At 40.1% G+C, this 22,742-nt stretch overlaps 1 protein-coding gene across 1 annotated transcript in view; it reads right to left on the minus strand.

Annotated features, from left to right (window-relative positions):
• The window catches only part of LOC144824118 (aminopeptidase N-like), a 270,629-nt gene that overhangs the window by 242,492 nt on the left and 5,395 nt on the right, over window positions 1-22,742 (minus strand). The window contains exons 2-5 of the mRNA XM_078683231.1: window positions 18,200-18,342; window positions 4,851-4,987; window positions 4,640-4,766; window positions 1,053-1,207 (exon numbers count right to left, since the gene is read on the minus strand). Of these exons, the coding sequence (XP_078539357.1) occupies window positions 1,053-1,207; window positions 4,640-4,766; window positions 4,851-4,987; window positions 18,200-18,342 (562 nt within the window). The remainder of the gene's footprint in view (window positions 1-1,052; window positions 1,208-4,639; window positions 4,767-4,850; window positions 4,988-18,199; window positions 18,343-22,742) is intronic.

The raw sequence follows: 22,742 nt of genomic DNA on the forward strand, positions 1-22,742 counted from the left end.
GTGATAACATAAGGCAATGCTTTCATCAGAGATCTGCTCAGGGCAAAATAATATGCCTCTACAAAGGCCTTTCTTTAACTTGTTAAATTGCACTACATCTCCACAGAACACTAAGGTAAATCTGCTTTTCATCTACAGAACTTTAAATAAATTGTTATTTTTTAATTGGTTATACTTATATTATACAATACACGAATGTCTTATTGATTGGCTTCCCAAAGGCCAAAAGACCTGGAACTCATTTACCTCTTTACTCATACCCAAACAAGACCTTCACAAGCTCAAGGAAGAGCTTACATGTTGGTAGTCCAAGAACTCCACCAGGTATATTAACACACTGAACATAGGGAATGTCTCAGTGACGTTAGCTTAACCTCTCCTAGTTGCATATAGGTACAATTTGATTAGTTACTTGTACCATATGCTCTGTAACCAGAATATAGTACTAGAATTACCTTTCTTTGACATGCTTTTCAATATGAATCCAACGAAGTCATCAACATGAAAAGCTGGCATGTGTTTTACTGTAAGTACATGCCAATTTCCAGATTTCATTAGATGTTTCAGAACAGTACCACCAATGATCTGATATGATTGCTACAAATTTAGACTTCTTATTTCTTCTTTCAGTTTGTGCATCTTAGTTGGTTAATTTGAATAAGAATATGTTTCTATATGACATCTCAAATAATTGGATATTATGGTGGCCTACAGATGATCTCTTCTCAGTTTATCTTCTGATTGCTAATATGTTGATTCCAATAGTGTTATTCAATTTTGAAAAATAGCCATGCGGATTCCTCTCTCATGGGTAATGCTTATTTATGATCTTTGCGTACGGACACAAAGGAGAACATTTGCTTTGCCCAATATATGTCGATATATCATATCCCTCTTCTTTATCCATGCCTAATGTATATATCCTTGTGAACTCACTTAATACCCGTAAATTAGCTCAACAGTCATACATGCATTAAATCAAAAGTATTCTGGGACTTTGTGTTATTATATAAAATGCACAAACTAAAAAAGAAGAGCTGTACACACAGTACCTGGTGGGCGAGCTCATGGGCTATCACTGTAACCACTCGCTCCTTGTTTGAAATTGATGATTCCAGTGGGTTGTACAAGAGTGCTGTCTCCCTATAGGTGATCAGGCCCCAGTTCTCCATTGCTCCTGCACTGAAGTCCGGAAGTGCTACCTGTTCTGTAAAGAGAGACATCCATATAAGCAGAGGGATGGATGTGTCCTTTCACTTGTTAAACGACTAGGTCTTGTACACAACGACTACCGTGATAGTGTTGTTATGCACACTCAGGCAATTGATATCTCTCACAACCAGTTTGAACAAGGGTGCTGGGACCTTTAATTGTTTCTTCTTAAAAGGTCTTTTTTTAAATCAACATCAAATGGCGTGTTCCGGGAGTACAAGTAAGTTCTTGGAAGTCACTGTAGGCAGAAGGAAAGCCAGACTTTCTCTAAGACGCTTTAACTGTATTAACTGTATCACATAATTAATACTCATTCTTTCATATCTTTCTGGGTGCACTGAGGTGGTACATGACATCCAAACTTTGAGTTAGAATATACCCTCAAAGACAAATATAAAAAGCATCAATGTAATTTCAAATTTATTAAAAAAAAATGTAATGGTTGTTGGAAATTACAAAAGAGGACACAAGGAAGTTTACATTAAATAAATAAATAAATAAACGCATATGGCAGACAGTTTTTCGGCTGGTCCAGCTAGCATGTTTTAGTCCTAACAGTTAATTTATGAGTCCTATCCAAACGGTGCACAGACATAATATCGACTCCAAAATATCGTTTGGACAGAATATCGAGTTTTAAATATCGTTTGGACAAAATATCGACTAGACAGAATATCGACAGCCAAAATATCGTTTTTAAGGTAAGTGAAGTAATATCGACTGTAAATAATATAGACAGTGAAAATATCCAAGTATATAATCTAGATAGTAAAAAATATCGTTTTTTAAATAATATTTAATTATTTATAGTGTTTTTATGTTATAATATGTGTGAAAAGTGTCATTTTATGTTATAATTATTTTTAATTAATGATTTTTTTTAATTATTGTGTAATTTTATTCTGTAGCGGGTTGTGGGTTTATAGGGGAATAGGGTGGGAAGTAATTTAATTATAATTAATTAAATATGTAAATTTATTAATTGGTAGTAATAATTAATTAATTGGTAATTAAATAATATATGTTAATTATTTAAAATTTAATTGGTAATTAATTTAATTCAATTGATTAATTGCTAATTATGTAAATTAAAATAATGTATTTTCTGTAGCGGGTTGTGGGTTTATAGGGGAATAGGGTGGGAAGTAATTTAATTATAATCAATTAAATATGTAAATTTAATAATTGGTAGTAATATTTAATTAATTGTTAATTAAAAAATATTTGTTAATTAATTAAAATGTAATTGGTAATTAATTTAATTTAATTGATTAATTGCTAATTATGTTAAATTAAAGGGGTATTTTTAGGGTTCAGGGTCAGTTTTGGGTTTTTGGGTAAAGGGGTATTTTTAGGGTTCAGGGTCAGTTTTTAGTTTTTGGGTAAAGGGGTATTTTTAGGGTTCAGGGTCAGTTTTTAGTTTTTGGGTAAAGGGGTATTTTTAGGGTTCAGGGTCAGTTTTTAGTTTTTGGGTAAAGGGGTATTTTTAGGGTTCAGGGTCAGTTTTGGGTTTTTGGGTAAAGGGGTATTTTTAGGCTTCAGGGTCAGTTTTTAGTTTTTGGGTAAAGGGGTATTTTTAGGGTTCAGGGTCAGTTTTTAGTTTTTGGGTAAAGGGGTATTTTTAGGGTTCAGGGTCAGTTTTTAGTTTTTGGGTAAAGGGTATTTTTAGGGTTCAGGGTCAGTTTGGGGTTTTTGGGTAAAGGGGTATTTTTAGGGTTCAGGGTCAGTTTTTAGTTTTTGGGTAAAGGGGTATTTTTAGGGTTCAGGGTCAGTTTTGGGTTTTTGGGGTACATATACAATATTGGCTATTATTTAATTAAATTTTGTTACTATACTATATATATATATGTTTTAAGAAATATGATTAAAAAAATATTATTTTTTACTTTCATTAATTATTTAATTATTAAAAGTTATTTTAAGTATTGTTAATTATATTTTAGTAATTAATTTTTTATATTAATGTAATTAAACATTGTTTTTAGTAAAGTCGATATTTTTTACAACGATATTTTTGTAAACGATATTTTGTACTCGATATTTTTGTACTTACCTGTTTGTAGATAGAAACTCGATATTTTGACTGTCGATATTTTCTCAACGATATTTTGGGTAGTCGATATTCTTTCAGTCGATATTCTTTCAGTGATCCCTATCCAAACATAAATGTATTAAGAGAGCACATCTAGGACTGCGACAATCATGCTGGAGCTTCAAGCCCCCAATTGAACACAGTTCTAGTGCAAGCAACTAGACACAGAAAGCCCCCTGCATATCCAAAGCAAGCAAACCCACACAATTGCAGCATGCCCCTGGCAAAGGCAATGGGCCTGCTGTTGGCTAGTCCCTTTTCGCTTTTTTTCATCGCAATATTTTTTGCAACACTTCATTGTTTTGGGATGCAACGGCCCTTGTCTATCTAAAACAAAACCAGTATCTAAAAGAAAGAAAACATTTGGGACACAGAAAACACACATGGCCATTGTTAGTAGTCCCTGGCACTTTGTTTGTGGATGTGTGCCTTATGAAAGAATAGAATACTGTTACTCAGATTAAAGTTAGCCAGAGGTTGAAGTGGACTGAACCATTGTCCTGTGCTATAAAGGGCAGAAGAAAAATGTTAGTGGCGCAAAAGCAGACCAATTTTTAGGAGAGGAAACCCAAAGACTCTATAAGTTAATTATTCATATAATTTTAGTAAAATCAAAAAATCTTGGCTAATGCCAAACCTAATAACAATAGAAAAAATAGCACTTCTGTTGACAAGGTGCAAGGTGACGATTGGAGACTCCAGGGGTCATATTATAGAAAGTACCCTGGGGGTACGACGGGCATATGTGCCCACTCTGTGCGCCCCTAGCCCCCTTTGGCATTATAGAAGGGTCACAATAGCGAATAGCAAAAATGCAGACTGAATTTAAGTTATTTTTTTGCATAGTAATTTAAATAGAGGGTCTATTTCAAATATTTTGTGCGCCGTACTATAGTTTTTATACAACCCTACCCATAAATATATTAATGTAGCATTTCCATTAACTCCTCCTACTTACCCATGCGCATCTGGCTCCTTTTCCTGATGAAACGGGCAAAGTTAATATTGGAGGATCCAGCAAATAAGTGTTGACATTTTGAAAATGTTGCAACTCAGCACTTAAACACTGACAATTTGTATATTATCAAAATATATTTATAATAAAACTCCTTCAGAACTACCAATAAATAAAAACCTGTACCTAAACATGCACCTATACTGCCAGTTTGCTAATTTTTGTGATATTATCTACAACATAAACATTTTATGGAACTTATTTCTCAATTTAGAGCCATTTATGAGAAGAACAGCATGTTATTGTTACAGTCAAGACTCTTTTGAACTCCTTTTCATAAAAAACAACTTTAAACAGAACTTGCATAAATCACTGCTTACCTGACTTTGGAAGTGGGTAGGGCACCTTGTAATAACTTTGCAAGAAATTCAGAATTGGTCCAGTTACATTCAAGGCGTATGCTCCTTGCTCTTCCTGAATTGCCTTCTTCCTAGCCCAGATGCGAATCTGAAAAGTAGGGAGAACGTTTTAGCCTAAATAATACCGAATTAAAGGCCTGTCTGTATGCACTCATATGCTCGCATGCTTTACCTGCACTTCATTGTTCATCTTTTCAATCTTATCAAAGTCAGACACTATGAACGCCAAGAGATAGGTGGACATCTTTGGAGTTTTTTCAAATGTGGTGACGTGCCAGGTCACAGATTCTATGACTTTTGGGACTGTGCCTAGAATAGAAACATATTTCCATAAGAGGAAGTGCCATTGTATCCATTGTACATGCAGTAAGGGTCAATGTAATAGTGCAGACACCTAACAAAATAATAGTGGTAGGGAATTTACATTATATCTTTTGGAGAAAGCTTGAAGACACACAGGACATTACATAACTTGGTCTTCAATGATGACCTCTCACAAAAAATAATCACTGAGATTAAAAACAAGACCATGGGTGTTAGGTTAATCTTAAAATATACTAAAAGCTGTTTTAATAAGCTACAGTCCTTCTGTTGCACAGATATCATCTGGGGTCATATTACACATAGAGCCCTGGGGGGGAATGGGAGTTTGGTGTGGTGTGCAGTCCACGGGCACTATGGTATTACAGAAGGGACCACAGATGTGGCCACGTCTGTAATACTGATATCCCTGGCTAATATGTGGTGTCAGCACTATCTTCAGGGAGCATTCCCTACTTTGCATGGCGTTGTGGCCCCATGCAAATGAGGAAATCACTTTGCTTCTCCTGCCCAGCTATATTATGGATGCAGTGCAGAGGCAAAAGTGACCGTAGGGGGGCGCAGTTTAAAAGCGCCATAAATAGGTGATGGCAGCCCTCTGGGGGAGAGGTAGTCCCATGGATCCCCAAACATCCCCTGTAGGGGGGTGCAGTCACTCAGTACACCCGCCTGCAGGGGGATCTCTAATCCCTCTTTCAAGTGCAGGGAGGTTGCTGCTCGCACAGAGAAACACAGAACAGCTTTGAAGCTGCTGCTCTGAATTTCACTGAATACACTGCCCCCAGGGCACTGCGAGTTTGAGGGTGCACTAAGCAATCCACTTTCATTTTACCACAGCGCAGTGTCATTGTTTTCACTAGGTGAACCTGATTAAAGATGCACCATTGCACAAAATATATAAAGGTATGGTAAGGTGGATTTACTAAATCTACCTTACCATACCTTTATATATTTACCTTGATGATATAGTGCTAGGTGATATTCTTTCCCCAATATTGATAGTTACTATTTTACCCAAAAAACTAACTGTGATCAAGGGCACCCGCCCGAAACGCGCCAGTTTTTGCTTCTGCTTAGCTTTGCTCATTAAAATTCCAACGGCCTCACATCGGAGTCGTTGAGTCGTCTGTTCTGCCCTGGGGACCTGGGGCTACAGTTTAGCTTTTGTCTTGAGCATATATATATATATATATATATATATATATTTTCATCAAGGTGCCCTGAGCATGGAAGCGCACACGACATCACTCAGCCAGCCGGCCTTCAAAAATGCAGCCTGCATTTCTGCTTTCCATTTTTAGTTACTTGCCAACATGTTTCAAGGTTCCACGACCTCTTCTTCTCGGGCTGAAACAAACTTCATTTGAGGCTCGCATTGATTTCATTTCCGGTTTATTAACATCTCTGCCCCCAGTGAGCGTATGCTCATTCTTAAATGTCTGATGGGACATGTAGTCCGAATGCGAGAAAAATGTTACTTCAGGTAAGTTCAAATGCACAGTTTGTTTTATTTTACGTCCATTATCACCTATAGTAGGCTGAGTCACAGAACGCAGGCTCAATCTGGAATCTGGAAGCGCACACGACATCCATGCTCAGGGCACCTTGATGAAAATACCATTACACGGCGGTCCGGCCGTGGGAAGCTGCTCCATCGACCAGCTGGAAAAAAAGTTTGCAACCAGCTGAGCGAGGCTGCCGTTTTGAACTATTCATGACTGGAACAGCACATCACTCGACATGCAGATTGAGCCTGCGTTCTGTGACTCAGCCTACTATAGGTGATAATGGACGTAAAATAAAACAAACTGTGCATTTGAACTTACCTGAAGTAACATTTTTCTCGCATTCGGACTACATGTCCCATCAGACATTTAAGAATGAGCATACGCCCACTGGGGGCAGAGATGTTAATAAACCGGAAATGAAATCAATGCGAGCCTCAAATGAAGTTTGTTTCAGCCCGAGAAGAAGAGGTCGTGGAACCTTGAAACATGTTGGCAAGTAACTAAAAATGGAAAGCAGAAATGCAGGCTGCATTTTTGAAGGCCGGCTGGCTGAGTGATGTCGTGTGCGCTTCCATGCTCAGGGCACCTTGATGAAAATATATATATATATATATATATATATATATATATATCTATATATATATAAAAAAAAAAATATATATATATATATATATATATATATATATATATATATATATATATATATATATATATATATATATATATATAGATTCACTGAAAAAACCATAGGTTAGAGACCATATATAGTTAGCTGGACATTTTATTGACATAAAACCAATGAAATTCCATATATAGTTAGTTGCACTAACTATATATCGCGCACCCGCAATCCACTGCTGATGATGTCACATATTACATCATTCATGACATGGTCAGTGACATCACTGATGACATCACTGATGACATCTCAAATGACATCACTGATGACATCACTGATGACATCTCAAATGACATCACTGATGACATCATGACACACCAATACCAGTTACTACATACACACTCACTGATTCCTAGACCTACACACACATTCACTCATTCACCCATACAATCACTCATACATACAGTCACTCATTATTACAACACTATCATATGCACTCATACACCTATGCAGACACTCACACACTGCCACTCATCCATGGAGTTACTCACACACCTAGTCAGTCCTGTAAAGAATCAATCACACTTCGATTTCCTCATCTATACAGTTAAACACAGAACACCATACTTCAGTGACATCACTGATGACATCACTGATGACATCTCAAATGACATCACTGATGACATCACTGATGACATCTCAAATGACATCACTGATGACATCATGACACACCAATACCAGTTACTACATACGCACTCACTGATTCCTACGTCTACACACACATTCACTCATTCACCCATACAATCACTCATACATACAGTCACTCATTATTACAACACTATCATATGACTCATACACCTATGCAGACACTCACACACTGCCACTCATCCATGGAGTTACTCACACACCTAGTCAGTCCTGTAAAGAATCAATCACACTTCGATTTCCTCATCTATACAGTTAAACACAGAACACCATACTTTTTCACACATATACTAACACATACTTACTCTCTTATACAATCACTGATACAAGTACACATTGATATGCACAGAGTCACACACCTCCCAGCCAGCCACACACACACTCAGTCTTCCATACATCCACTCATTCTTCAATATGTAAAACATATTTAAACTTTACAAAAACACACAGACACTAGATGATGTCATCAGTGATGTCATTTGAGATGTCATCAGTGGTGTCATCAGTGATGTCACTGACCATGTCATGAATGATGTAATATGTGACATCATCAGCAGTGGATTGCGGGTGCGCGATATATAGTTAGTGCAACTAACTATATATGGAATTTCATTGGTTTTATGTCAATAAAATGTCCAGCTAACTATATATGGTCTCTAACCTATGGTTTTTTCAGTGAATTTTCAAGGTTTTGTAAATGCAAATTCCTAACTATATATGGTCTATAACCACTGCTGATGATGTCACATATTACATCATTCATGACATGGTCAGTGACATCACTGATGACATCACTGATGACATCTCAAATGACATCACTGATGACATCACTGATGACATCTCAAATTACATCACTGATGACATCATCTAGTGTCTGTGTGTTTTTGTAAAGTTTAAATATGTTTTACATATTGAAGAATGAGTGGATGTATGGAAGACTGAGTTTGTGTGTGGCTGGCTGGGAGGTGTGTGACTCTGTGCATATCAATGTGTACTTGTATCAGTGATTGTATAAGAGAGTAAGTATGTGTTAGTATATGTGTGAAAAAGTATGGTGTTCTGTGTTTAACTGTATAGATGAGGAAATCGAAGTGTGATTGATTCTTCACAGGACTGACTAGGTGTATGAGTGCATATGATAGTGTTGTAATAATAAGTGACTGTATGTATGAGTGATTGTATGGGTGAATGAGTGAATGTGTGTGTAGACGTAGGAATCAGTGAGTGCGTATGTAGTAACTGGTATTGGTGTGTCATGATGTCATCAGTGATGTCATTTGAGATGTCATCAGTGATGTCATTTGAGATGTCATCAGTGATGTCACTGAAGTATGGTGTTCTGTGTTTAACTGTATAGATGAGGAAATGGAAGTGTGATTGATTCTTTACAGGACTGACTAGGTGTGTGAGTAACTCCATGGATGAGTGGCAGTGTGTGAGTGTCTGCATAGGTGTATGAGTGCATATGATAGTGTTGTAATAATGAGTGACTGTATGTATGAGTGATTGTATGGGTGAATGAGTGAATGTGTGTGTAGACGTAGGAATCAGTGAGTGCGTATGTAGTAACTGGTATTGGTGTGTCATGATGTCATCAGTGATGTCATTTGAGATGTCATCAGTGATGTCATCAGTGATGTCATTTGAGATGTCATCAGTGATGTCTTCAGTGATGTCACTGACCATGTCATGAATGATGTAATATGTGACATCATCAGCAGTGGATTGCGGGTGCGCGATATATAGTTAGTGCAACTAACTATATATGGAATTTCATTGGTTTTATGTCAATAAAATGTCCAGCTAACTATATATGGTCTCTAACCTATGGTTTTTTCAGTGAATTTTCAAGGTTTTGTAAATGCAAATTCCTAACTATATATGGTCTATAACCTATGGTTTTTTCAGTGAATTTCATTGGTTTTTTAAAAGCTAATATCTATAGCTGTAAAATATATTCTTTATTACGTGACGTATCACGTAGCCACGTGAGACGCCTCATGACGCGTCGCATAACCGTGACGTATCGGCTCTGCAGCGCAAACAAAACCCGTAACGTAAGCGTGCCGGAGCACGCTTACAGATATATATATTTTTTTTAACCTTAATTAGACAAAATCCACGCGTGCACATATCTTGAGGCCTTGCAAAGGCACATCAAACAAACAGTCCCTACAATTTTGCCAAGTTTGCTGGAAATCTATTCCCTTCATTTTTTTTTTACTGTTTCTCTTGGTTTTCCCCTTGTTACGCTACCCGGTACGCGAACCGGACGCTCCAAAAACACAAGATGGCGGACTCCCGTTACGCTGCCGGTTAGCTGCCCGGTTCGCGTACCCGGAAGCGCCTCTACCGCGAAAAATCGCGGGGGACTTTAATATCCCCCTCATCATCCTAGGGGGTCAGGAGGGGTTTACCTTGCCCCCTTTCCTTCATTTCCCCCTTCTTTTTTCACCTCATCTTGTCTCTCGAACCTACCGAGAGACAAGATGGCGGCCGCTTCGGACTGTTTACAATGTTGACAGCTACGCTGCCGGTTAGCTGCCCGGTTAGCTGCCCGGTGAGCTGCCCGGTTCGCGTACCGGGACGCGCCTCTACGGCGTAAAATCTCAAAAAATATTTTTTTTTTTATTTTTTGCCCCGCGGGGCACTTTAATATCCCCCTCATCAATCCTAGCGGGTCAGGAGGGGTCTACCTTGCCCCCTTTCCTTCATTTCCCCCTTCGTTTTTCACCACATCTTGTCTCTCGATCCTACCGAGAGTCAAGATGGCGGCCGCTCCGGACTGTTTAGAATGTTGACAGACACCGGAGAGCCAATCAGCTTCGCTTCGCGAAGTTCCGTTACCCGTCAGGTACGCGAACCGGGGCGCTAACCGGAGCGCTGTCACAGATATATATTTTTTTTAAACGTTAATTTCTCAAAATCCACTGGAGCACATATATTGAGACATAGCAAAGGCACGTCGGGCAAACCATATCTACAATTTTGCCAAGTTTCATGTAAATCTATTCAGCCGTTCGAGCTAAAAGTGAGTCCAACCGCCCTATGGAAAAATGAATAGGAAAAACGCGTTTGGGACCCCCCTTTTTTCTCGGCCCCCCTTGACGAAACCCCCCCCAAATTTTCAGGGGCTGCTCAGAAACAAAACGTGCCATTTTCCTGAAAATTTCAGCCAATTCCGTCCACAAACGCCAAAGTTATTAGACATAGAATTTTCAGAAATCCCATAGAGAAAAAATCCTAACTATATATACCCACTGGCTATCGCCAGTAGGTAATATACATATATAAACATATATAATCTGCATATCTATATAAATATAAATGCATGCATACATATACATATATGTATACATATGCATGTTATTTACATGAAAGTTTTAAAAACACTAATAAAAGCAAAGCTAAAAAGCCACCTCATTACAAACAGAATGGCTTTAACTTAAACGAGGGCGAGATCTATTGCATTTTCAATGCTTGTTTACTTTGGTTCTATCAAGAAGGCATTCAGATGTGTCACACATTTGCCATAAATTCTGAATGTTAGCACTCTAGTTGCTCATTAGATCACTGTAGTAAAGCTAGTGCTCACCAGGGAAGTCTGCTGCTAATCATGGTTTGCAGCCATTTTCCCGCATTTTTTATCCCGCAGACTTTCAGTCCGCATTCCATTATCCCGCAAGGTCATTGACCTCGCATACCATTATCCCGCATTTTTTCAAAACGCATGTGCATTTATCGCGCATGCCTTTACAAAGAATTACGTTTTAAAGGCATGTATGGTAAATGCATTTGCGTTGTGAAAACCACGATGACGAGAGAGGTAAGTGGGTTTGTGTTAATTTTTCGTGGGTTAGTGATTGTGTAGTGTAGTGTTGTGTAGTGTAGTGTTGTGTTAGTGTAGTGTAGAGTTGTGGTGGTTGTTTAGTGTAGGGTCATGCTGGGGGTAGTGTTTTAGGGTTTAGGGTTGGGTTGTAGTGTTTGCGTAGTGTAGGGTCATGCTGGGGCTAGTGTTTTAGGGTTTAGGGTATTGTTGTAGTGTTTGCGTAGTGTAGGGTCATGCTGGGGGTAGTGTTTTAGGGTGTAGGGTAGTGTTGTAGTGTTTGCGTAGTGTAGGGTCATGCTGGGGGTAGTGTTTTAGGGTTTTGGGTAGTGTTGTAGTGTTTGCGTAGTGTAGGGTCATGCTGGGGGTAGTGTTTTAGGGTTTAGGGTAGTGTTGTAGTGTTTGCGTAGTGTAGGGTCATGCTGGGGGGTAGTGTTTTAGGGTTTAGGGTAGTGTTGTAGTGTTTGCGTAGTGTAGGGCCATGCTGGGTGTATTGTTTTAGGGTTTAGGGTAGTGTTGTAGTGTTTGCGTAGTGTAGGGTCATGCTGGGGGTAGTGTTTTAGGGTTTAGGGTAGTGTTGTAGTGTTTGCGTAGTGTAGGGTCATGCTGGGGTGTAGTGTTTTAGGGTTTAGGGTAGTGTTGTAGTGTTTGCGTAGTATAGGGTCATGCTGGGGGTAGTGTTTTAGGGTTTAGGATAGTGTTGTAGTGTTTGCGTAGTGTAGGGTCATGCTGGGGGTAGTGTTTTAGGGTTTAGGGTAGTGTTGTAGTGTTTGCGTAGTGTAGGGTCATGCTGGGGGTAGTGTTTTAGGGTTTAGGGTAGTGTTGTAGTGTTTGCGTAGTGTAGGATCATGCTGGGGGTAGTGTTTTAGGGTTTAGGGTAGTGTTGTAGTGTTTGCGTAGTGTAGGGTCATGCTGGGGTGTAGTGTTTTAGGGTTTTGGGTAGTGTTGTAGTGTTTGCGTAGTGTAGGGTCATGCTGGGGGTAGTGTTTTAGGGTTTAGGGTAGTGTTGTAGTGTTTGCGTAGTGTAGGGTCATGCTGGGGGTAGTGTTTTAGGGTTTAGGGTAGTGTTGTAGTGTTTGCGTAGTGTAGGGTCATGCTGGGGTGTAGTGTTTTAGGGTTTTGGGTAGTGTTGTAGTGTTTGCGTAGTGTAGGGTCATGCTGGGGGTAGTGTTTTAGGGTTTAGGGTAGTGTTGTAATGTTTGCGTAGTGTAGGGTCATGCTGGGGGTAGTGTTTTAGGGTTTAGGGTAGTGTTGTAGTGTTTGCGTAGTGTAGGGTCATGCTGGGGTGTAGTGTTTTAGGGTTTTGGGTAGTGTTGTAGTGTTTGCGTAGTGTAGGGTCATGCTGGGGGTAGTGTTTTAGGGTTTAGGGTAGTGTTGTAGTGTTTGCGTAGTGTAGGGTCATGCTGGGGGTAGTGTTTTAGGGTTTAGGGTAGTGTTGTAGTGTTTGTGTAGTGTAGGGTCATGCTGGGGGTAGTGTTTTAGGGTTTAGGGTTGTGTTGTAGTGTTTGCATAGTGTAGGGTCATGCTGGGGTGTAGTGTTTTAGGGTTTTGCGTAGTGTTGTAGTGTTTGCGTAGTGTAGGGTCATGCTGGGGGTAGTGTTTTAGGGTTTAGGGTAGTGTTGTAGTGTTTGCGTAGTGTAGGGTCATGCTGGGGTGTAGTGTTTTAGGGTTTAGGGTTTAGGGTTGTGTTGTAGTGTTTGTGTAGTGTAGGGTCATGCTGGGGGTAGTGTTTTAGGGTTTAGGGTAGTGTTGTAGTGTTTGTGTAGTGTAGGGTCATGCTGGGGGTAGTGTTTTAGGGTTTAGGGTTGTGTTGTAGTGTTTGTGTAGTGTAGGGTCATGCTGGGGGTATTGTTTTAGGGTTTAGGGTAGTGTTGTAGTGTTTGCGTAGTGTAGGGTCATGCTGGGGTGTAGTGTTTTAGGGTTTTGGGTAGTGTTGTAGTGTTTGCGTAGTGTAGGGTCATGCTGGGGGTAGTGTTTTAGGGTTTAGGGTAGTGTTGTAGTGTTTGTGTAGTGTAGGGTCATGCTGGGGGTAGTGTTTTAGGGTTTAGGGTAGTGTTGTACTGTTTGTGTAGTGTAGGGTCATGCTGGGGGTAGTGTTTTAGGGTTTAGGGTAGTTTAGTTGTTTAGTGTATGCTAAAGGCATATTCGTTCTAAAAGTTTTCGTTATTTTAATTTGCGGCCTAATAGTACATGCAGGATTTTTTTTGCGGACTGATGGTATGCGGGATTTCATCATATATTCGCTAATCATACTTTCTATGGCAAAATGAACCCCCTCATTTTGTTCCTTTTTAAATTAAATGTTGTAAGAGTTACCACTTTATTCCAATCAAGATGGCTTCAGGTGTGCCATACCTTTGTAATAAGTAGGACTGTTAGCACTCTAGTTGTTCTTTAGAACACTCTGGGACATTCTGTCATTGGGCTATAGTTGGGCTACATCTGGCTGATATTTGGGCTACATATTTTTTTTTTGTCTCTGGTGGCCATCTTTGGGCTACATTGGGCTACATTGGGCTACATTGGGCTACATTGGGCTACATTTGGGCTCCAACATATATATAGCCCAATGTAGCCCAATATATATTTTTCAAAGTTAATTTTCGTAAAAACCACTGGAGCCTATATCTTGAGACATAGCAAAGGCACATCGGGCTACCAGTCCCTACAATTTTGCCAAGTTTGGTGTAAATCCATTCAGCCGTTCGGGCTAAAAGTGAGGCCAACCGCCCTATGGAAAATTGCATGGGAAAAACACGTTTTGGGACCCCCCTTTTTTCTCGCCCCCCCCTTGACGAAACCCCCCCAAATTTTCAGGGGCTGCTCCGAAACAAAATGTTCCATTTTCCTGAAAATGTCAGCCAATTCTGTCCTCAAACGCCAAAGTTATTCGACATAGAATTTTCAAAAATCCCATAGGAAAAAAATCCTAACTATATATACCTACTGGCTATCGCCAGTAGGTAATATATATATATATATATATATGCATGTGTATATATGTATACGTATGTATATTTACAACTACCACCGGACACTCACAAGCGCAAGAATTCGGATGAAAGTGTAGGAGTGTGTTGGGCAGTAGTTAGATGATGAGGTTGTTTATTGCATACAGTAATGCTTTTGGGCCTAGTAAGCTGTTCCTGAACATAGAACGCTTTACCTACCAGAGCAAATATTACATATCAGACACACTGTTCTTGTTTGTGCCATGGTGCATCTTTAATCAGGTACACCTAGTGCAAACAATGACATTGCGCCGTGTTAAAATATACACATATATATATATACACACACACATACATTTATAAATGCACTAAAGAAGCAAAGATTAAAGTGACGTTATAGTAAGGTGAAAATGTCAGTTAAAACGTAGCTTTTTAAACTTGAAACAAACAACTGAAATTCTGCAGATGTAGGCAACTCTAGTAATTCTTGCATGTGCCCTCGCCATGCACTGTGATGTCAGCAATCATGTAATTTTAGTAGTCATCAGTGATGTTACGTTTTAGGGGGACATTTAGATCACTGTAGGTGGATAGTCGGTTTGTTAGGTCAGTGGGGGCCCTGGTATTCTTTCTCCTTGCAAGGCATTGCCTTTCTGGCAAGTATCTCTGTGGTGCCTTCAGTGCATATGTGCTGGTGGCAAACCAATCAAAGGTACGGATGAATGAAACGTGGGTGCCACATTTTTTCATCCACTCAGTAGTTGTAGCATTCTCCCTGTGCATGAGAGTCATTGTTTATTTCTCAGTCTGGGCAGGTTTGGGCAGGAAAAATGAGTGACGAGTGCCACACTCTAAATAGGATAGGTTGACTCTGACCTGGCAGTCCTTAGGTGGAACAACTGTTGCACCAAAGGTTTTGATGGGGAGCCAGCTGAGGTTCAACTGATTTTAATTTAAAGTCCCCATCTCCAAATGGAAGAGGAAACTTCAAAGTTAGTGTGCTGCCCATTAACTCCTAATTTCACAAATTCTTAAAATAACCTTCTCAATGTATTATTGTGTATTTGGAGTAAACTATTATTATAAAAGTATAAGGTAAAATTACAAAAACTGGATGAATTCTATATTGTGTATACTTTTTGCCAAGTTTTTTAAAACACATGTTTACTCGCTATAGAGTTCTCACCAGATAGCAGACCATATCTGTTAAGGCAATTTTTTTTTGTCCTCATTCACCTCAAAAAAGATAAAGCAAGGTGTCCGTTGTTTCTGCCCATTCTTTACGATGGAGAGGGGGGATACTAACCATAAATAGGCTTACTACAATAGGCACCCGCCTTTCTATGGCTTTTTTTCTCACACGGTGTAAACAACTGAACTGCTAATGATTTTTAAAAGTGTGACCAGACCCTGTAGTAGTCAAAGAGTTTGCTGGTGTAATCATTGGACACTTTTTAAGATCCTATTGAAGCACTGTTAAGGCAAATGCTGTGGACATTAGGCTATGCTTAAAGAGGGCGGTACAAAAGGGGGTGGTGATGGATGGAGCATCTGAACCAATCAAACACTCACACCCAGTCAAACGATCTGGGTTTAATCCATCACCGTTCTTTAGCCCACTCTGCCACCCCAGTTCAAAAAACGTGGCCATATGCAAATCAGTCTGACCCTGTGCCTCATGGGAACAGTCCAGCCCGAACTGCAAAGCCATGCCTTCCCTGGACCAGAAACAACCTTCCTAGGTAGGTTTCTGGCATTTCAGCCGTCTTCAGCCAGGCTTGCTTGAATCCAGTGGGAAAGTGAGCAAGGGACTCACGTCTGAGCATACCCTTCCAACTTATGGCAAACAAAGTGGTACAAAAGAGGGTGGTGATGTACGGAGCATCTGAACCAATCAAATACTCACACACAGTCAAAAGATCTGGGTTTAATCCATCACCGTTCTTTAGCCCACTCTGCCACCCCAGTTCAGACATGGCCATATGCAAATCAGTCTGACCCTGTGCCTCATGGGAACAGTCCAGCCCGAACTGCCAAGCCATGCCTTCCCTGGACCGGAAACAACCTTCCTAGGACCAGTTTCTGGCATTTCAGCCGTCTTCAGCCAGGCTTGCTTGAATCCAGTGGCAAAGCGAGCAAGGGACTCACATCTGAGCATACCCTGCCAACCTATGGCGAACAAAGCGGTACAAAAGGGGGTGGTGATGGGCGGAGCATCTGAACCAATCAAACACTCACACCCAGTCAAAAGATCTGGGTTTAATTCATCACCGTTCTGTAGCCCACTCTGCCACCCAAATTCAGACATTGCCATATGCAAATCAGTCCGACCCTGTGCCTCATGGGAACAGTCCAGCCCGAACTGCCAAACCATGCCTTCCCTGGACCGGAAACAACCTTCCTAGGACCGGTTTCTGGCATTTCAGCCATCATCAGCCAGGCTTGCTTGAATCCAGTGGCAAAGTGAGCAAGGGACTCACGTCTGAGCATACCCTGCAAACTTATGGCGAACAAAGAGGTTCAAAAGGGGGAGCACAGACACGTTGCTACTGGTTAGCAGGGGTAAAGTGCATAGAGTTCTAAAAACATCAAAAAGGTGAAAATCAAGGTCATCACATAGAAAGAAAGGATTTCCTACAACCTTCAGACATTGAAGGAGTACTGGACATTGTAATGGTATTGGTATTTCAATCTGGAAACCCCTAAAGATTCAGCTCTGGCATAGTTGAGACTGGGTCTAAACTGGGGTGGCATGGTGAGCAAAAGAATGATGGATTTAACCCAGATCTTTTGACTGGGGGAGAATGTTTGCACTGTCAGCATTTCGTCCATCATTTGTTTGCTGTAACACTTTTCGCCCTAAGTGGAATGATTATGCCCAGACGTGGGTCCCTTGCTCACTGTGCCACTGGATTCAAGCTAGCCTGGCTGAAGAAGGGTGACATACCCTGAAACTGGTCCCAGGCTGCTTGTTTTCGGTCCAGGGAGGACCTGCTTTGATAGTTCGGTCTGGACTGTTCCCATGAGGCACTGGGTCAAGACTGATTTGCATATGGCTGGGTCTAAACTTGGGTGGCATGGTCAGCAAAAGAACAATGGATTTAACCGAGATCTTTTGACTGGTGGAGGATGTTTGCATTGTCAGCATTCCATCCATCATTTATTTGCTGTAATAGTTGAGACTGATGGCAGCTGGGGAGGTGTCTTGCACACTGCCATACTGAACTCCAATAAAGAAATACAGGATAAAAATATGTTGGCCTTTTTATGCTTGAATCTTCTACCCTTTGGCCAAAATAAGGTCGAAAAAGAAGCAAGGAAAAAATAGTGTCATATTCTTCAAAATCTCGATAATTTGGGGAATAAAAGAATACGTTTAAAGTGAAAGAACAACACAGAGGAGGCTTCCACAGAACACTTAGCCAACAACACAACATTAACTTTTTTAGTGTGATCGTATAGCTTCATGGCATTGGAACATATGTTTCAGTCTTGGACCTCCTTTACATTAAACAATACATTTTGCTGTTGCTAGTGTTGAGTTATGCCTACCCGGCATCTACTTGAAACGCATTTAATAGGCTAACTCACTTATTTTTGGCATGTTTGATAATGCTTCATATTTTGGATTATGGATCAGTGTCAGATTGAATGTGGCTTTCAATGCTGGCTCATCAAAGCAGGGGAAGGCCTTCCTGGCATCAGGGGCAGCCATCTGTGTGGTAGCAATGATCCTGAAATGAAAAAAAATATGTGTTTTGAACTGTGCATAGCATTAGCTGTTGTGGTTTCAGGTTCTTCAGAGGGTAACTGTCCATTCAACACTCGTGTCTTTAGACAATATGTAAACTTATGAACCATCCAGTTGCATGAATGTCAATAACTTGCTCAAGAGGCTAGCTCACGTTTTTGATATAATGTCATATTCTCTGGCCCAGTTGAATGACATCCCTAACTCTTGTGTGAGAAAGTTCTAATGTTGTGAGTCGCAGGTGATAGAACATCTTATGTTCCATTAACTAGAAAGAAAAACCATTGTGACTCTAGGGGCCTTATTACGATGTCGGGCCGACTTGCGCCTGCATGACACCGTTGCGAGACAGCAACTGCTTGACCATGGGTCGGCAGTTCCCACATCCCAATTTGGATGTGACGGCACATAGTGCGGTTGGAAACATTAATTTTCCAATGGGAGCTTGTGGGGTGTGTTGAAAGCGCCTGCAATGCCACCTCTCATTGAAAAATTGATGTTTTTAAACATCACTGCACTGTGTAGCACATGGTGCACGAATGTTACCCAGGCCATGATGCGTAGGGCTGGGGGAAAGGGTCCCTGCTATGGTCCTCCAATGTCACATTCAAACAACATTTTCATGTCTGAAAGGCCGACATGGAATGGCTGTTGGAAACCAACATCATAATCCCAATGATGGAGCCGCTGTCATAAAGGGATTATGAGGAGTTTCCAATGCACCAATTGGCTCCTTGAGCCTATCGGAAAGCGTTGGTCAGTCCCTCCGACTGCTTCCTCCGACCGCAGGCATTGTAATGCACCGGTCGAACTCCAGCAGCAGATGGCGGTCAGACCGCAACCGACGGCTCATCTGTTGTAGTCCAACCTCCATCATAATTAGGCCCTAAATATTTCCCATAGATCTGTGTACTTAGTGCATGAAGCTCAACATTATATTGCCCTCTGAAGCTGAATGAAGAACATGTTGATTTTGTTTTACTTACACTTGTGTCTAGTGGTGCGCAAAACTTTAATATTTGTCTCGAGGAAATTAATGAACCGCTTCAGCAGAATAGCAAAGCTAAACATCTTTTTAGAGATAATATAAAGAAACTACAGGCTTTTGTGCTTTGATACGAAACAAATCATTTGTACAACTGGATATGATAAAATTCTCACTTCCGCCATAACTACTACTATCTTCAGTATGAATATTTCTCTGAATATTTTAGTAAAGGTCAGTAAATCGGTAATCATAATTATGGAAATAGTGATACAGTTAATCTATTACTACATTGTCAAACATTTTTAATAGCGAATTTTTAATAAGTAGCACACACAAATTTGCACTTGGCACTTTTTGGAACATACTGTTAAAAATAGTATACGGGGACCAAAATTTCTACGACTAATTTAACCAAAGTCTTTTAATTGTGTAAATGTAGTGCATGTCAAAGTCAAAGTCAAAACAAGCTTTATTTGGTATAAATAATTCCCATAAAAGCATTCTACACAATGAAAACTTAATTCAGGGCAGTAATATAGCAATAAAAAAAACATTTCTTTGTGTTACAATCCACTTTCCCCCATCATAAAAAGATTTATTAAAAAAGATACATATTCCATTATTGATATATAGACACCATAATAATCAATAACATTTCATGGGGTACATAGAATTACAACAAGCTTTAAAAAAAAAAAAAAGGTAACTGAAGCAGAGCCCAACATCTGGTCAACTAATCAGTCTCATAGACAAGTGATTCCAAGTACGAGAGCATTTTCCTTCGTTTAATTGCTAATTGAGTGGAGGAAATTACCGCATTATAGATCGTAACATGATCTAATTTACATATAAAAAAGAAGGTGTTTTATTGGGATACAACTGATTGGAAATAAAAAGTGGACGCAGAATTGAGTTCCTAAGATCCCTGTAGAAATCACAGAACAAAATAAAGTGCAATGTGCTTTGGCCAGATTTACCATCGCAGGGGCAAATAGGAAGGTTTGCACTCCAGTTACCCTTCTTAGGAAATGCTATCTGAAAATGCAATGTTTGTAGCCTTAGTCTAGTCAAATAAAATCTGTGTTGGGTATTCCTAATGAATATAAGATAAGGTTGAGTGCCTAATGAAAAGGGCCCTTCACTGAAATGTAAATTGATACTTGTAAATTGATACTTGTAAAGCGCACTAATCACCCGCAAGGGTCTCAAGGCGCTTGTACGAATACCGCTGTGGAACCCATCCTGGCTTTCCCTGTGAGGTGTCCACTCCTGGGCACCCCCAAGGTGGAGGCAAGGCATCCTTAGCGTTGTGGGGGCCGTTGTGGAGATTAAGCAAGCTATTGCCCAGAGTTGCAGAGTGGGACTCCATGATTGGAATGGGCACCGAGGCGAGAATCATCAGGTCCATGGAATTTTGAGCCCAAGACCCGCTGAGGCGGGGAATTGAACCCTGGTCCCAGGCTTGACCTCTGCATCAGGGTCTGCCGCTCTAACCATTGAGCCACACTTCTCTATGATCTAACATTAGATTTAGTGCATAGCTCTGCCTCCCTTTTTATCTTCCTAGACCCAAGGAGTTTCTTTTTAAGCTCCTCCTTACTATAGTTCTCCATGGTCAATGGGTCTTTAAAAACAGCATTCACATCACACTCGATCAGAAGATCATGGACATATTTTAACCAAGGTATCTTCTTCGAGTGATCAAGTCGAAGAAAATCATATATTATTTCCTTTGTAAAATAAGTTTCTTCCTTTGTCCAAATTCGATGCCATAAGTTGATGGTCAATACACTAATCAAATCGCTTAAAAAGGGGACATCTGTTTCTCTATGGACAATATAGGTAGCAGTAGAATTAGGGACGGACAACACCCTGTGCAAAAATGTATTTTCCATTATTTGCAATATGGAGGTATCTGCCATTCCCCAAAGGGCACCACCATAACATACCCCAGAAACACATTTGCTCCCATAAAGTTTTAAAAGCTCTCTCACAGGCTTATTACCTATTTTTTGTGAGAATCTAAAATAGCCTCACTTGTCCTTAAAAATTTCAAATTGCTTAGGTTAATATGTGCATTCCAGGTACCTTTACAATTAAAAAGTAATCCCAAATATGAAAAGGTAGAAGTCCTCTCAATGGGTGCACCATTTATAAAATGGGTACTCTGTTTAGTTTTACATTTCCCACAAGTCATAACCAGAGTTTTAGATAGATTAGTTACTAGGTCTTTATCAGTCATAAACTTGGTCAAATTATGAATCAGAAGCTGAAGACCGTTTGCAGTCCTGGAGATCAGGACTGCATGGTCTGCGTATAATAAAATAGGTGTTACGCGTTTACCTACAATAGGGGCATCAGCTTTAAGACCCTGTAGCGAAGAATCAACTCCATTAATGTATAATGAAAATAAAAGTGGTGCGAGGACGCAACCTTGTCTAATCCCTCTGGTAACTTTAAAGTGGGTTGTGCATTCCCCTTTTGGCCCATATCGTATCCTTGATGTGAAATGGACATAAATTTGAGACAAGAGACTAATGATATTGGTTGGAGCACCCATCCCTTCCAGCGTTTGCCATAACATAGTGTGGTTCACTAAATCAAACGTGCTGGAAAGATCGACAAAGCATAGGTGGAGGGAACCCTCCTTTGGAAGAGTGTATTTTCCTATGATTAGCACCAAGTTTATACACTGTTCAACCATTCCGATTCCTTTTCTGAAGCCATATTGGGTTTCAGTTAATATATTTCCCTCCTTTACCCAACACTCCAACCTAGCTAGTAAGATTCTCCCCATAAGTTTGAATGTGCAGTCAAGGAGGGAAATCGGTCGGTAATATTTGGCACTAGCTCTATTGCCGTTTTTGAAAATTGGGATGATCACACTTTCGACCCATGTTGTGGGCAACGCCCCACTAGTAACATCATTTTAAAATGTTAATAAAATGGGGCACCAGACATCAATGTTATATTTAAAAATATCTATCGGGCCCCGTCTGGGCCTGCCACCTTCCCAATTGCACTATCTTGAAGGGCAGTTCTAATCTCATCTACAGTAATTATATCAATCTTGCCAAAAGTTAACAAGATACATTTCCACCCTTACCCTTATTATTACAACATTTAGTGGGATTAAACTTTCCCTCAAAGTACGACAACCAATCCTCTGGAGACACCACAGTATCGCTTCCTACCGAATAATCATCTTTAAAAAGGGGTTAATCTATGGTTTTCCAGTAGAGGGTAGAATTTTTGGTTTCGGCTGCCTGGACCAGGTTATTCCAAGCCATCTCTCTTATCTCTATTTTCCTAGCCTGTAAAGCTTGTTTGTAACTTTTTCTAAGGTTTCTAATCTTTTCACCATTTCTAGGTTTAACTTTCAGTTCATCCTTCAA

This window comes from Lissotriton helveticus, chromosome 3_1, assembly GCF_964261635.1.
Source record: "Lissotriton helveticus chromosome 3_1, aLisHel1.1, whole genome shotgun sequence".
Taxonomy (NCBI): Eukaryota; Metazoa; Chordata; class Amphibia; order Caudata; family Salamandridae; genus Lissotriton; species Lissotriton helveticus.